The sequence below is a fragment of the Bos indicus genome, chromosome 14 (assembly GCF_029378745.1).
Source record: "Bos indicus isolate NIAB-ARS_2022 breed Sahiwal x Tharparkar chromosome 14, NIAB-ARS_B.indTharparkar_mat_pri_1.0, whole genome shotgun sequence".
Lineage (NCBI taxonomy): Eukaryota > Metazoa > Chordata > Mammalia > Artiodactyla > Bovidae > Bos > Bos indicus.
In genome coordinates this window covers 52,518,925-52,536,437 of record NC_091773.1, presented here as the reverse complement: position 1 = coordinate 52,536,437, position 17,513 = coordinate 52,518,925, and the positions used below count along the sequence as shown (strand labels likewise).

The 17,513-nt window shown below is 35.3% G+C and overlaps 1 protein-coding gene across 6 annotated transcripts in view; it reads right to left on the bottom strand.

Moving 5' to 3' along the window:
* The window catches only part of CSMD3 (CUB and Sushi multiple domains 3), a 1,461,887-nt gene that overhangs the window by 32,596 nt on the left and 1,411,778 nt on the right, over window positions 1–17,513 (bottom strand). For all 6 annotated transcript variants that reach the window (XM_070802767.1, XM_070802766.1, XM_070802768.1 and 3 more), the window contains 2 exons: window positions 11,204–11,377; window positions 9,348–9,421 (listed from right to left, as the gene is read on the bottom strand). In XM_070802767.1, coding sequence (XP_070658868.1) covers window positions 9,348–9,421; window positions 11,204–11,377 — 248 coding nt within the window. The remainder of the gene's footprint in view (window positions 1–9,347; window positions 9,422–11,203; window positions 11,378–17,513) is intronic.

The following is a 17,513-nucleotide window of genomic DNA, read 5'->3' as shown; positions in this document are numbered from 1 at the left end:
ACTGATATAATAGTAGAAAAGATAATATCAAGAGAAAATACATAGTGGTTAAAACATATACCATGATATTAATAGTTTAGGAAAAAAAGAGGACTTTTGGTTAGTTAACATGGATAATTTACACAGTGAACTGGGGATTTGGGAGAAAAGTGGTAAACAAAGAGATACAGCTGAAAAAGAAAATAGACCCCAGAGGCATGTATACTTGGCTTTAACTTTGAATCTGATCTTACTTGAATAAGTTCTATCTCCTCTTTGAAACTTAATTCCCTATATAAAAGTGAAGATGATATTATTTAATTTGAGATATAAGGATTAAATAGAATATATTCACTCCATATAGGCATGGGACATAAATTTTAAATAAATTCCAGCAGTAATTATTAGAACAGAGATATACTCAGTTTCTGAAGAATCTCAAATAGCAGGCTATAGTGTTTGAATCTCTCAAATAAAAACATAAAATTGCTAAAGGTTTCACAGCAACTAAAATTTCTGTAGAAAATAATATTTTTTAAAAATTAAACTAGCCACGGTATGGGGAAACCACAAAACAGAAGAATGATGAACAGTAATTCTAATTATGAAGCTTATGTTGCCATTTTAGATTTGAGTGGATAAAGTTTGACCAACTTGTGGCAACAGACATAGAAAGGAGGTTGTTTACTTAAAATATATTACAGGGAGAAAATACCAGGATTTATTAAGGAATTAGAGACAGGAGAAGATAAGGATTATTAGAGTCTGCCACTTCAGCCTTCCCCACTGTGTGGAGTCTGAAAATGTTCAATTGTTGCCTTAAGGCTTTTCATATTGAGACCAGCTATATTCCACCATCTTCATATTCTTGATATTAGCAATAATTATGCTACAACCAAAACATTCAGTTCCAATAATCATTCTCATAACAGCCTTTATCCTTCCAGTTTTCTCATATAATGTCTTCCATTACAGCCTCATCTCTGCATCCAGGAAATTTCTTACCCTCTTAAAGCCTGATTTTGTCCAGTGCTACTATACTGCTCTACTCCAGGGAGCACTTTTCATGCTGTATTCAATATGTGCTAAGTTGCTCAGTCATGTCTGACTATTTGTGACTGATCCTATGGACTGTAGCCCGCCAGACTCCTATGTCCATAGAATTCCCCAGAAGAATACTGGAGTAAGTTACCATTTCCTTCTCCAGGGAATCTTCCGGACCCAGGGATTAAATCTGCACTGACGTGTCGATTCTTTACCACTGAGACACCAAATCCTTCAAATTATGCTCCAGAGCATGCCATTCATATACTCCCTGAAGTTGTACAATATGGTGCTACAGATTTTTTACTTCCTTGTGTTATTTATACACCTGATCATATAGACTTGGCAATTTTGTTCTTTTGTAAGGCCAGCTCTCCAAAAACCATCACCTCAATCAACCCAGCAATATTATTTTAGCTGAATCTCAGTTAATGGCCACCCTTCACCCATAAATCTCCCCTCTTAATCTATCATTTTACTTCCTAAATTTTTCTGAAACTGTCCCCTTCCCTTTTCTCCACATATACAACTTATTTCAGTCCTTGACATTGATTCTCAATGATTCTCCAACTTTAGCAGATATATTAATCACCAGAAGGGCTTTTCCAAACAAAGAGCTGAGCCTCCCTCAGGAATTTCTGACTAAGTAAATCTGGGGGAGATTCCTAAATCCACATTTCCAAGTTCCTAGGTAATATTGCTGCTGCAGATCAAGGACCAAACTTTGAAAATTACTATTATAGCCAATTATAATAATCATCTAACCTGTCTCCACTTCTCTAATCTTGACCATGTTAAATTTATTTTTCACTCGGAAGTTAGAGTGATTTGTTCAACATGAAAGTTCGACTTTAACATTATCCTTTTAAAAATCTTTACGGGCTTATCCCTCATAAGATAAAGCTACACCATGCTAACTTGACTTATAAAAGCCTCCATAATCTGATCACTAGCCATCTCTCTAGCATCACCATTAACCACTTATTTTACTCAGATTGTGCTCGTATAATATTGAACTTTTGCAGTCCCCATAATGCATGCATGTTTTGACACTGTTCCTTCCACATGGTATGTATTTCCAAACTAATTTTTTCTTAGATCTTACCTTAAAAGATTTAGCTCAGATAAAGTTTCTAGAAAGCTCTCCTTGCAGTAAACAGATCAGGAAAACTGTCTCTTATGTGCTTCCATAGTTCTTTTCATTTTTATCAGTGTTATCAACCTATCCTATAAAATATTCTCTTCCATTTGACCCACACACCAAAACAGCTTCTCTCAGCCAAGGGTTCTATGTTATTCACCACCATATATCAAGAGCTCGGGAGTCTTGAAAATGTTGGACCAACTAAAGGGATGGGGACTAATGACTTAGTATAAAATTATTTGACTACTTAAAAAGGTTTAACAAGTCTATCGGTTTCTTAAAATGCAGTGATATCCTTTCCATAATTTAATAAAGTTAAATCATTATTTGTTCTTTGAAAAGTACATTTGGGTTATTTCAGCAACCTTTATATTAGTAAGGAATGAGAAACATGATGTATTACATTCTTTTTTTTAAACTTGTAAGGCTTTTTCCTAACATCTGTAATCTTTTCTGAAGTCATAATAAATACTGATTTATATATTAACCAGATACCATAGAACTAAAATCTACAGTTTTTCCATACATCATTAACACATTTAAATAGTAAAATTTTTGTCAAATTCACAAATATCTGGTGGTGGTGGTTTAGTTGCTAAGTCCTGTCCGACTCTTGGAACCCACAGACCGTAGCCCGCCAGGCTGCTCTGTCCATGGGATTTCCCAGGCAAAAATATTGGAGTGGGTAGCCATTTCCTCCTCCAGGGCATTTTCTCGATCCAGGGATCAAACCATGGTCTCCTGTATTGCAGGCGGATTCTTTACCGAATGAGTCACCAGGGAAGCCCCACAAATATCTATACCAAATATTTAATAGATCTAGAATTACACAGATTTAGAAACTGATTTTTATTCAGAATTTGTTGCACTCAAATCAATCATCAAAATATTCTCTAGAGACTTCCCTGGGGGTCCACTGGTTATTATTCCATACTCTCAGTGTAGATCACATGGGTTTGATTCCTGGGTGGGGAATTAGGATCTGGCAAGCCACAGTGCAGCCAGCCAAAAAAAAAAAAAAACTAAATATTTCAAAATGCTCTAAACATATTATAAAATGTTTTCTAAATATTACTGAATTTTTAATTAATAATTTTCCAGAGATCAATACACTTAATTGTATATTTTACATATCTCTGCATCCTTTTCCAACTTGCCATGTAAATTCCCTTCTGACTATAAATAATTTCTAACATAAATAACTTGAAAAATTGTAGAAAAACAGTTCAGTTTAATCGCTCAGTCATGTCCAACTCTTTGCGATCCCATGAACCGCAGCACACCAGGCCTCCCTGTCCATCACCAACTCCTGGAGTTCACTCAAACTTATGTCCATCAAGTCTGTGATGCCATCCAGCCATCTCATCCTCTGTTGTCCCCTTCTCCTCCTGCCCTCAATCCCTCCCAGCATCAGAGTCTTTTCCAATGAGTCAACTCTTCGCATGAGGTGGCAAGCATCATAAAATTTTTTCCATTATATAATTCTGAAAATTCTTGTAAAATAACTTATGAACAATTTTCTTACCAATATTTACTAATACAAGTGTTATGTGTATAAGTAATTATATATAATGCAAGAATTAATTTTAAAAAATATTTTTATATCAAGATTTTTAAAAATCCATATCATTTTAATTGCAGTTAATGTTTAAATAAAATTTTCTTTAAATTGTTTCAAATTAGTATGTTGTTTGCAAATGCATTGAAAATTATATCTAATTAGTAAGTATGACTTACCTTCTTTAACTCTTTATTCCCTCTTTTAAATGTTGTATATTGGTATTTTTTAGTATTTTTATAGTTATATTAAACATTTTGCCCAAGGAAAATTGAGGCAGCTTCTAATAAAATTTTGATAAATTAAAATTAACAAAATTGAAGTAAAAAGACAAAGTCATAAAAACAAAAGGATAACACATATGTTTAAGATGCTTAAGATGCAAGGGATTTTCACTGAGCATCAATTTTGGGCCCTGAGAAAAATTGAATTAAGGTGTTTTAAGAATTTTTATTCAAAATAATCAGAATATTTTAATTTTAAAAGTTTAATTTTACTCTTTTGCTTTAAAATCCATGTTATGATATTCACCATTTAATGTAACAAAACACTATGTAATATTCAATGTACTTATGTACTTATTTCAATTACAAACTGGAATTCATATAAATTGCTACAGTTGTTTTGTTTTTTTTTTATTTTATAAGAGTCATTTAATCCAAAAATCATACTTCCACATATTTTGTAGGGATCATCACATAAAGTAACCAAACGTAAGAAAGGCAAGTTTTACAGGCAACTCAACAGAACTTATATTTCTTTATAGAGATGCAGGGAACTCCATGGTGGTCCAGTGGTTAGGACTCCTCACTATCACTGGGAAGAGTCCAGGTTCCATCCCTGATCAGGAACTATTCCACATGCTGTAAGGAATGGCCCAAAAAAAACCCAAACCAAAACACAACCAAAAATTCAAATTTCCTCAATATGGCTTGCCTGTATCTATTTGTCCACTTCTAGCATTATTTTCATGATTGCAGCCATGAAATTAAAAGATGCTTACTCCTTGGAAGAAAAGTTATGACCAACCTAGATAGCATATTCCAAAGCAGAGACATTACTTTGCGAACAAAGGTCCATCTAGTCAAGGCTATGGTTTTTCCAGTAGTCATGTATGGATGTGAGAGTTGGACTGTGAAGAAAGCTGAACACCGAAGAATTGATGCTTTTGAACTGTGGTGTTGGAGAAGACTCTTGAGAGTCCCTTGGACTGCAAGGAGATCCAACCAGTCCATTCTAAAGGTGATCAGTTCTGGGTGTTCTTTGGAAGGAATGATGCTGAAGATGAAACTCCAGTACTTTGGCCACCTCATGCAAAGAGCTGACTCATTGGAAAAGACTCTGATGCTGGGAGGGATTGAGGGCAGGAGGAGAAGGGGACAACAGAGGATGAAATAGCTGGATGGCATCACCAATTCGATGGATGTGAATCTAGGTGAACTCCGGGAGTTGGTGATGGACAGGGAGGCCTGGCGTGCTGCAATTCATGGGGTCACAAAGGTTCGGACACGACTGAGCGACTGAACTGAACTGAAGTGAGCATTACTTTCGGAGAAGGCAATGGCAACCCACTCCAGTTCTCTTGCCTGGCAAATCCCATGGACAGAGGAGCCTGGTAGGCTGCAGTCCATGGGGTCAATAGGAGTGGGACACGACTGAGAGACTTCACTTTCACTTTCATGCATTGGAGAAGGAAATGGCAACCCACTCTAATATTCTTGCCTGGAGGATCCCAGGGATGGGGGAACCTGGTGGGCTGCCGTCTATGGAGTCGCACAAAGTTGGACAGGACGGAAGCAACTTAGCAGCAGCAGCAGCATTACTTTATGACCAATCCTGGATGATCACAAATAGTTGATCATGTTGTCTTTAGTTGATTATTTCTGTCTCCCTACTCCTCAGTCGTGGATGCTTTTTAGTCTCGTAGTCAAGACAGAGCTTTTCATCAAGGATATTTTGGTAGGGTTAAATATCCAAGTGTTAAATAACTTAGAATTAAATATCTAAAAGTCAAATTAAAAATACTTTATAATACCTTTACATAACACATCCTAAATCAATATAATGTGTCTTCTAAATACCAGAGCTCAATTTAGAGTAATAAGCAGTTAGCAAAATATTTGTGTTTGGTATTTCCTCCATAATTAATCTGGACATTGCATCAATCATTTTGACAGCAATTTTCCTTACTAGCTAAAATTGTTCCAAGTAACAATATTTTAGATAAAAAGAGAAATTACTTTTAATACTTTTTTTTCTAATGCTAGAGTGTTTGACATCCCTTACAAGAGATATATTCCTATATTTTAATAATTATATCAATGTCCAAAAATCTACTACATAAATCTTTATAGAAAAGGAGAATGAACAAATAAACATATTAAAAATAAAATTAAGAAATGCAGAGTGCTTCTGTAATTCATAACTTTCCCTTTTCTCCTGTCCCTCCTAGAAGTGGGCTAACCACAGCTATGATTTTATTTAACTCACTACTGGTCACTTGATCAGACCAGAGATAGATACAAAAGTTGGAACATTTTGATTCTGTCTCTGGATATCTGAAACTGAGATCAAGACAATCTTTCTGTATGTGCTGCTACTGCTAAGTTGATTCAGTCGTGTCCGACTCTGTGCAACCCCATAGACGGCAGCCCACCAGGCTCCCCCATCCCTGGGATTCTCCAGGCAAGAACACTGGAGTGGGTTGCCATTTCCTTCTCCAATGAAGGAAATGAAAAGTGAAAGTGAAAAGTGAAAGGGAAGTTGCTCAGTTGTGTCTGACTCTTCGAGACCCCATGGACTGCAGCCTACCAGCTCCTCCGTCCGTGGGATTTTCCAGGCAAGAGTACTGGAGTGGGTTGCCATTGCCTTCTCCGTATGTGACTGAGATGTAAATAGAAACGATATACCTTTTGCCATATGGCCAATCTACAGAGAAAGAAAATGAAGTATATAAATGCAGAGTAATGGAAGAGACTTAGTACTGTTGTCCAGTTCCTAGATTTTAGGCTTGATGAGTCTCACCCAGATTTCTTTTCTTGTGGCCTGGGACAAACCTACACATGGCTTATAATGTCTTTAGTTTTAAGCTAGTTCAAAATAATTCGTCTTGTAAGCAAGGGTTTTCATCAACTGCTAGCTATACCTTTTCTAGTTATATAAGACCATATTTATTTGCTACCCACCAATAAATTGATATTAGAATTACATAACATTTTTTATTCTGTTAGCTCTACATAGGTTTAGTAAACATAATTTACATATAAATATATATAATAAGTATATATACAGACATACACATATATCTGCCATAAACGTGTAAGAAAGTTGACGTCCATAATTTAACATACTTAGTATTTCATTTCTAATTTTCATAGAGATTAGTATAAATATACATACAGATTTTAACATATCTTAAATCTAGCCTATTCATATTTATCTAGAGAGAATATAATGATCTAATATATGTTTAATATCTAAATAATAGTTTAACTTTGTGATAACATTTTTCAGTGATTATAATAGAATTCTTAAAATGCAGAGTGAATGATTCTATTCATTTTAATGGATGACTATTCTAAACTTGGGAGAAGGCAATGGCACCCCACTCCAGGACTGCTGCCTGCAGAATCCCATGGATGGAGGAGCCTGGTAGACTGTAGTCCATGGGGTCGCTAAGAGTCGAACACGACTGAGAGACTTCCATTTCACTTTTCACTTTCATGCATTGGAGAAGTAAATGGCAACCCACTCCAGTGTTCTTGCCTGGAGAATCCCATGGATGGAGAAGCCTGGTATGCTGCAGTCCATGGGGTCGCACAGAGTTGGACTGAAGTGACGTAGCAGCAGTGGCATTCTAAACTCAATTCTATTCATTTCTATTATTTCAAAGGGTATTTACTAAAAAAGGACACAGATTCTTTAGAAAGCCATCTGATTTAGTGTATAGACACTAACACCGAAATTCTGTATTCTATAAAAATACTGCCATTGACCTGCTTTGTTTTGTTTCAGTTTATTGGCTTATATGATGAGGGCTAATGCTGTTTAGCTAGTTGCTTATTTTTCAAGATCTCGATCAGTTGATAAACATTTTATGGAGATATGAATCTAAAGTTTTCTGAAATCATCAACATAATAGAGACCAAGACACTTCTTTACACTTTTGTGTTACTTCGACAACCTGAGGCAAACAGGAAGAATTGGAAAAGCTATCAAATCAATGTTCATACTGTGCCTGAACTTTAGATAAATGATAACTATTTTTAGCAACAGAAATATGGCACCTTTGATGAGCACTTCCTTTAGAAATAGATGTTCCTCAGGTTCACACTGAATTTCACAGAAAATAGCACAATTTAGAAAACCCTGTGACACAAGGCAATTGGGTAACCTGTAAATTGGCTATTTTCTTTTGGAATCAGTATGCACTATCGCTCCCCTATGGCCCCTATAATGAAAATGTTCCTGAATCTCTACATAAAATCTAAACTGGAATAAGAAGAGAAAAGAATGTCAGCCACATCCAACTGGACATGTTAAAGTACTCTAACAATCCAACTATGTGTTGTGGAATAATAGGTTATGGTTAAATTATATTTTCAGAAATATTCCACATCAATGATAATGTTTAAAATTATTTTAGTATTATATATATATATAAAATAAGAAAAAAATCTTTTAGTCTTATCGCCTTACTAACCACATTTTTATGCATTTGTTAACTCTAACTCAGAAGTTTCTCTTTAAACCTCTTTCATCTATACTTTTCCTCACTGTCTCCATATTTCTTGTAGATTTTACTCATTTACTCCCTCACTTAATATATCTCTTACCTATAAGCTAGTGCTTATAGATTTTTCTATGCTCACAGGTCTCTCCAATTTTTCTCTTACTTTATACTCATGGTCAGTCAGGCTCTATCTTGAGGCATATATTTCTTTTAACTTCCTATTATTTTCACTATTTTTTTGGCTGTTGCCTTTTTAAAAATGTGCTTATGAATGCAGATATAAGCATGACTCTTTTTCTACTTGCATGAACAGGATCTGTGCCCTGAACCAAATAAGCCTTTTGATCTAGTTTTATATTAAATGAAAACATTTATTTAAAGTACACACTTGACGAATAACTTAGGCAAGAAAAAGACAAATACAATATGATCTCACTTACATGTAGAATCTAAAAAAATAAACAATGACAACAACAGTATAAATCCAAACTCACCTAAAAAGAGATCAGATCTGTGGTTACCAGAACAGTGGGCGGGGGATGGGGGGTGTGGCGGAGAATTGAAGGAAGGTAATCAAAAGGTACAAACTTCTAGTTATAAGAGCAATAAGTACTAGATATGTAATATACAATGATGAGTATATATAACACTGTTGTATTATATACAGGAAAGTTCTTAAGAGAATAGGTCCTAATAATCATTACAAAGAATTATTTTCTTTTTTGCTTTTTAATTGTATCTGTGTGAGAAATGGATGCCAACTAATACAACTGCAGGAATCGTTCCCAATATATATGTCACACCATTGGGCTGTACACTTTAAATTTATATAATAATATATATCAGTTATATCTCAATAAAACATGAAAAAATAATAACAAAGTACCTACTTGAAATCCAAATGTATTGTTCTGAGATCCATGACGTGGCACGCCTGGATTGTCACATGATGTACGGGTGGGTTCTAAAATAAAAGAAAATATTCTTTCTCTTAAAATAAAAAGTGTAATATTTCTTTAAAACATATAGGTTTATTTAAATGTATATTTATCCTATGTAAAATAATTTTAAGAGATCTAGGGTTTCATGAAAGGGTCCTGGTAATAATAAACAAAAAAATCTAATAAATATCTCCATGAACAGAAACTTGCTAATCTTAAAACCAAAAACTCAGGTATAATACTGCAGTTTAAACAAATTACGCAATCCATGAACTTTGAACACTTCTAATATAAAAGCATTTGACATCCAACTAACTCTGGTAATAAAAAGTTAAAGGAAAATGAAGGATATGAAAGAGGACCACATGCATAAAACATCTGCTTAGGGACTTTTCTAAGAATTAATCTCAAGTAGGGTAATAGTGCCTTTAAGAAATAATTTATTTTCCAGAAACAAGACTTAGTTATTTGCATTTTCACTGATACCTGTAAGAGAGTCAAACACAAAAATGGTAGGGCTGATAGCCCCTGAGTTGGCTAGCTTGTATGACAGAATTTTTCATTAGTTTACTCAATGTGAAATTTAATTTAAGGAGAAAAAGGAACCCTAAATACACTATTGGTGTGAATATAAATTGGTACAGCTGCTATTTAAAAACTAAAAATAAAACTACCCTGTGACTCAGCAATTTCAATCCTGGGTGTATACACCCCACAAACTAAAGCACTAATTTGAAAGATATTCACAGCAGCATTATTTACAATTGCCAAGATACAGAAGCGACCACCAGAAGAATGGATAAATAAGATGTGATATACATATATATGAATGAAAATCTGCCATTTGTAGCAACATGGATGGAGTTGGAGGGTATTATGCTGAGTGAAATAAATCAGAGAAAGAAATACTGTATGATACCGCTTATATGTGAATTCTAAAAAAAAAAAAGAAAAAAAAAACAGTAAATATAACAAAAAAGAAGCAAACTCACAGATGTAGAAGACAGTCTAGTGGTTACCAGTGGAAAGAGGGAAGGAGGGAGGGACAAAAGAGGTGTAGGGAATTAAGAGGTGCAAACCATTATGCATAAAATAAACTAAGAAGATACATTGTACAACATGGGAAATAGAGCTAATATTTTATAACTGCACATGAGTATAACCTTTAAAAATTGTGAATCACTATACTAAACACCTGTAACATATAATTTTGTACATCAACTATATTTGAATGAAAAAATAAGACAATAAAAACACACAAAAATTAGGATTAGAGCAATGTACTTAGAACCATTTGAAATCAATATACCTTTGTAATATTTTTGAAGCAAGTTTAATTTCATTTGAGTATGTTTTATTAACTGCAAAGAGTCGGACACGACTGAGCAACTGAACTGAACTGATACAAATGTCAGTACTTCATGATAGTGATATGGAAGCTTTTTTCATTTTACTGGTAAACAGGAAAACTATTTCAAAAGTACTAAAGTAATAAATGTTTAATAATATTAATTTTCAGTGCCTTACAATGGCTATATTTTACATTTTTGTTTTTCATATTTGCTGCTGCTGCTGCTAAGTCACTTCAGTCATGTCTGACTCTGTGCGACCCCATAGACGGCAGTCCACCAGGCTCCTGCATCCATGGAATTTTCCAGGCAAGAGTACTGGAGTGGGGTGCCATTGCCTTCTCCGTTTTCACATTTAGCCAACTATAATTTATAGGATAAAGTAAATCATTAAATGTCATTACTAGCTATTAATTCCAAAATTACTGAGCACTGTCCATCTTTCATTAATATTACCTATGCAGTGAGGTGATGAACCACTCCAAGTGCCATCTGCTTGACATATTCTGGTGCTAGATCCCACTAATATGAAAGGAGAATTGCAGCTGAATGAAACCTCTGACTGGTATATAAAGCTTTTGCCTTCTCTTTTTCCTTGGGCAGGTATACCAGGGTCACCACAAAATTTTGCTATAAGTGAAAAGAGAGACAATTGTACAATGATTTAAATTCATCAGAGTTAACGGTTTAGAAAAGTAATAAAAATAATTGGAATATTGCACTAAAGTGACATGGAATCCATGTTAATCTATTCCAATGAAAATACTTTTAGCTTTTGTCTACATGAATAAATGCTTACTATTCAGCTCAGCATTATTGCTGAGGTTTTTAAAATTTTTTTTCCACCTAGTAGACAAGCATAACAGTTAATAGATTTTAAAAAATTTTTATCTTGACCAGAATCAAACCACATATTTGTACATGCAAGCTACAAAATTGGAGTATATATTTGAAAAGGACGGGACTCACAAATAGCTCTATCAGAAACAAACAACCATAATAGTCTAGGATGTACTCTGCAGACTGCTCTATATTTTTCAGTGTATATAAAAGATGCAGGTTCTTGTTTCATAGATATGTGCTCTGTTGAACACCTGGGTCATGTATCCTAGTATCCTGCTGTCTCCCTCTTCAAAATATAGTGCATGTGTAGTGGTAGGTGGGATGCGTGTGAGTGTTTTTTAAAGAGAAAAGAAGGCCATTAGAATCCAAATTCATGCAAAAATAATCTCAACATTCTGCAGCCATTGAAAAGATAAACTTGACAGCAGTTCTAAGCAAACTGATCAGATGACTCCATTCAACACATATTTTTAAAGTACTAAAAACAGACACTATTCTTAGTAACTTTAGGTGCTTGCACTGATTGATAAACAGACTAAGGTTCCTGCACTTGTGAAGTTTATGCTTTTGTGAAGAAAGCAAACAGTAAACATAATTAATAAGTACAAATGATAGTATGTGGGAAGATAATAAGTCCCATGAGGAAAAATAGTGTGGGAGAAGATCAGGACTGTATTGTGGATGTGATAGATGGTGAAGAGTAGTAGTAGACTTTAATAAGGTAGATGGCTGTCTCTCACTGAGAAAAGTTTTGGAGGGAAAAAAAAACAAAAAACAAAAAAACATCTCCTCCATTTATATCTCAAGACAGAACATTACAGTCAGAGGAAAGAGCATTGCCAAAGCCCTCTGCTGGGTCAAATCTAGCATGCTAGAGGAAGAGCAAGGCCATTGAGGCCAGAGCCGCAGTATAGTACAGGATGAGATCAGATGACTTCAGAGCCAATAGATATCCAGGCAAAGCACATACAGCGTATTTTCAATTTTAAAACTGTAGTAAAAAATAAATACACCAATACAGTATACTAACGCATATATATGGAATTTAGAAAGATGGTAACGATAACCCTGTATACGAGACAGCAAAAGAGACACTGATGTATAGAACAGTCTTATGGACTCTGTGGGAGAGGGAGAGGGTGGGAAGATTTGGGAGAATGGCACTGAAACATGTGAAACGTCATGTATGAAACGAGATGCCAGTCCAGGTTCAATGCACGATGCTGGATGCTTGGGGCTGGTGCACTGGGACGACCCAGAGGGATGGTGTGGGGAGGGAGGAGGGAGGAGGGTTCAGGATGGGGAACACATGTATACTAATTAAATAATTTTCTATTAAAGAAAGAAAAAATAAATAAATAAATAAATAACATGTAATTTTTTATTTTAACTGTGTTTAAAAATTTCATTGCTATCAGTTATTTTGTAATTATTTTATAACCTACTTTTGAAGTGTTTCTCATTCATATTTCTGCTGAGTTATTCAACAACAAAAAAAGGAGATATGTAACCACGTAAACTTCTCAATCTTCCCCTCGCATCCCCCATATCATTCCATCTATTTTCTACCTTTATATTTTCATGTACTAAACCAAATAACTATCAGTGTTTGGATAGAAACCTAAGACACAGGGTTTATTTTCAAAAGGCTTCAGTTTACCTTGATACAAACTTTAGGATAAAAAAGGCATAGCTTGAACAGAAATAAAGAGGAAAGATTTTCCTCTTCATTAAATACCTAAAATGATTGAATGTGACTCTTCAATGGATAGGAGAATTGTCTCTTAAGTAAACTTTCTCTGAATTGAAATTTATACTCTGCCATTTACTAGTAATAGACCTTGAAGCCACTCAGTCCTGTCCAACTCTTTGTGACCACATGGACTGTAGCTGGCTCGGCTCCTCTGCCCACGGGATTTTCCAAGCAAGAATACTGGAGTGGGTTGCTATTCTTTTCTCCAGGGGATCTTTCTGAACCAAGGATCGAACCTGGGTTTCCTGCATTGGCAGGCAGATTCTTTATAGTCTGAGCTACCTGGAAAGCCAACTTTAGGTAGTGCAGTAATATCAAATCTTGTTTTAATTACATAAGTGTCTATTTTATTTATCCCATTCTAAATAATCACCCAAAGAGTTTTTTAATTTATTTGGGGTAAAATCTTCTTAAAAATTTTTTTAACCTCATTGAAATGATATATAGGCCTTTCTTATTTTTCTCCACGTTTTTTGTTGATATTCTTAATTGCTCTTATTAGCATCTGTAATGCCCATTGAGAAGGCCTCAAGGAAGCTTCGAAACTGTTTTCTCGTTCAAAAGAGATTCCTTAAAAAACTGGAAATAGAACTGCCTTATGACCCAGCAATACACTGCTGGGCATACACACCAAGGAAACCAGAATTGAAAGAGACACGTGTATCCCAATGTTCATCGCAGCACTGTTTATAATAGCCAGGACATGGAAGCAACCTAGATGTCCATCAGCAGATGAATGGATAAGAAAGCTGTGGTACATATACACAATGGAGTATTACTCAGCCATTAAAAAGAATACATTTGAATCAGTTCTAATGAGGTGGATGAAACTGGAGCCTATTATACAGTGAAGTAAGCCAGAAAGAAAAACACCAATACAGTATACTAATGCATATATATGGAATTTATAAAGATGGTAATGATAACCCTGTATGAGAGACAGCAAAGGAAACACAGATGTATAGAACAGTCTTTTGGACTCTGTGGGAGATGGAGAGGGTGGGATGATTTGGGAGAATGGCATTGAAACATGTATAATATCATATATGAAATGAATTGCCAGTCCAAGTTCGATGCGTAATACTGGTTGCTTGGGGCTGGTGCACTGGGATGACCCAGAGGGATGGTACGGGGAGGGAGGAAGGAGGAGGGTTCGGGATGGGGAACACGTGTATACCTGTTGTAGATTCATGCTGATGTATGACAAAACCAATACAATATTGTAAAGTAATTAACCTCCAATTAAAATAAAAAAATTTATATTTAAAAAACAAAGAAAATATACCAAATTATTAAAAAAAATTTCTTAGGTTACTTTGACTTTGTTTAATAGGAACCAACAAAATAGTTATTTACAATGAGAGCCCTTCATATTTAATAATTTGTTAGTTTCTCTAATTTTAAAAGGATCCATCATTTATATAAACAAACACACATACACTAGAACAACCTAGAAAGATACATAATAGAAAAACCTAGGAAGATCAGATAGGATGCTTACATCAAAGACTTTAGGCCATGAAATAGAGCAGCTGGTCCCTAAGTGGCAGAGTTACCCAGTGTCTATACAATTTGATCTCTTTCTCTGAACTCAGGTGTCATTATCTATTAAAATGTCATAACTAAACATGCCTACCCAGGACTTCTGCTATATGTATGTAAAGCAACTGGGTCAAAGTCAGCCTTATTATATTTGGATATCTTATATATCCAATATATAACTTATATAATATAGCCTTATTGAATTTTGGATACAATTTAAATGTCTATGGTATTTTATTAGTATTTGTGTTTTAATAGATCCCAAAATAAAACATTATGTTGAGAAACAAGATTTTTTTCACTCATATCAAACAAACTTTACCATAAACTCAATTCTGTAATATTCTCTTGTGTCTATCTGTTCTGAAGTAACTATTGAATAGTTACTAATATATAATATAGTTTCACTTAGAACACATTGGTCTATTCTTAGATGATCATTAACATGAATCAGAATTTCAAGGGTCAATTTGTGTGACTCAACCTTGAGGCTTGGAACACATTATTCTACTAAATCATGTTTACTAGAAACAGCTTGTTTAGATGTTGCATAAATTTCAGTCTAATAGATCACAACTGCTGAGGTACACTAGTTTTATCTCTCATGCTAAATAAAACTGGTTAGTATACTCTCTGCAGCAAATGTGATACAAATGATCTGATGGGCCAGCAAATGGTGGTATTCCCTGCCTAGTGTTTTCAATCACTTAATAGTAAGCTCTTCAAATAAACTATCCTGTTTATGATTGGCCTTTTGAAATGAGAAATTTTAAACATAGTTTATTTTTTCCACTTTTCAGTTACACGTAGAGCTCTTACATTTCATTTTAAGAGATCCTTTCTTACTCCAAGGTCATTTAGGTAGTCTTATAATCAATATCACAGTAATCCAAGTCTATGCCCCAACCAGTAACACTGAAGAAGCTGAAGTTGAACAGTTCTATGAAGACCTATTAGACCTTTTAGAACTAACACCCAAAAAAGATGTCCTTTTCATTATAGGGGACTGGAATGCAAAAGTAGGAAGTCAGGAAACACCTGGAGTAACAGGAAAATTTGGCCTTGGAATACGGAATGAAGCAGGGCAAAGACTAATAGAGTTTTGCCAAGAAAATGCACTGGTCATAACAAACACCCTCTTCCAACAACACAAGAGAAGACTCTATACATGGACATCACCAGATGGTCAACACCGAAATCGGACTGATTATATTCTTTGCAGCCAAAGATGAAGAAGCTCTATACAGTCAGCAAAAACAAGACCAGGAGCTGACTGTGGCTCAGATCATGAACTCCTTATTGCCAAATTCAGACTGAAATTGAAGAAAGTAGGGAAAACCACTAGACCATTCAGGTATAACCTAAATCAAATCCCTTATGATTATAAAGTGGAAGTGAGAAATAGATTTAAGGGCCTAGATCTGATAGATAGAGTGCCTGATGAGCTATGGAATGAGGTTCGTGACATTGTACAGGAGACAGGGATCAAGACCATCCCCATGGAAAAGAAATGCAAAAAAGCAAAATGGCTGTCTGGGGAGGCTTTACAAATAGCTGTGAAAAGAAGAGAAGCGAAAAGCAAAGGAGAAAAGGAAAGATATAAACATCTGAATGCAGAGTTCCAAAGAATAGCAAGAAGAGATAAGAAAGCCTTCTTCAGCGATCAATCAAAGAAATAGAGGAAAACAACAGAATGGGAAAGACTAGAGATTTCTTCAAGAAAATCAGAGATACCAAAGGAACATTTCAGGCAAAGATGGGCTCGATAAAGGACAGAAATAGTATGGACCTAACAGAAACAGAAGATATTAAGAAGAGATGGCAAGACTACACAGAACTGTACAAAAAAGATCTTCACGACCCAGATAATCATGATGGTGTGATCACTGACCTAGAGCCAGAATTCCTGGAATGTGAAGTCAAGTGGGCCTTAGAAAGCATCACTACGAACAAAGCTAGTGGAGGTGATAGAATTCCAGTTGAGCCATTCCAAATCCTGAAGGATGATGCTGTGAAAGTGCTGCACTCAATATGCCAGCAAATTTGGAAAACTCAGCAGTGGTCACAGGACTGGAAAAGGTCAGTTTTCATTTCAATCCCAAAGAAAGGCAATGCCAAAGAATGCTCAAACTAGTGCACAATTGCACTCATCTTACACGCTAGTAAAGTAATGCTCAACATTCTCCAAGCCAGGCTTCAGCAATATGTGAACCGTGAACTTCGTGATGTTCAAGCTGGTTTTAGAAAAGGCAGAGGAACCAGAGATCAAATTGCCAACATCTGCTGGATCATGGAAAAAGCAAGAGAGTTCCAGAAAAACATCTATTTCTGCTTTATTGCCTATGCCAAAGCCTTTGACTGTGTGGATCACAATAAACTGTGGGAATTTCTGAAAGAGATGGGAATATCAGACCACCTGATCTGCCTCTTGAGAAATTTGTAGGCAGGTCAGGAAGCAACAGTTAGAACTGGACATGGAACAACAGACTGGTTCCAAATAGGAAAAGGAATATGTCAAGGCTGTATATTGTCACCCTGTTTATTTAACTTCTATGCAGAGTACATCATGAGAAACGCTGGACTGGAAGAAGCACAAGCTGGAATCAAGATTGCAGGGAGAAATATCAA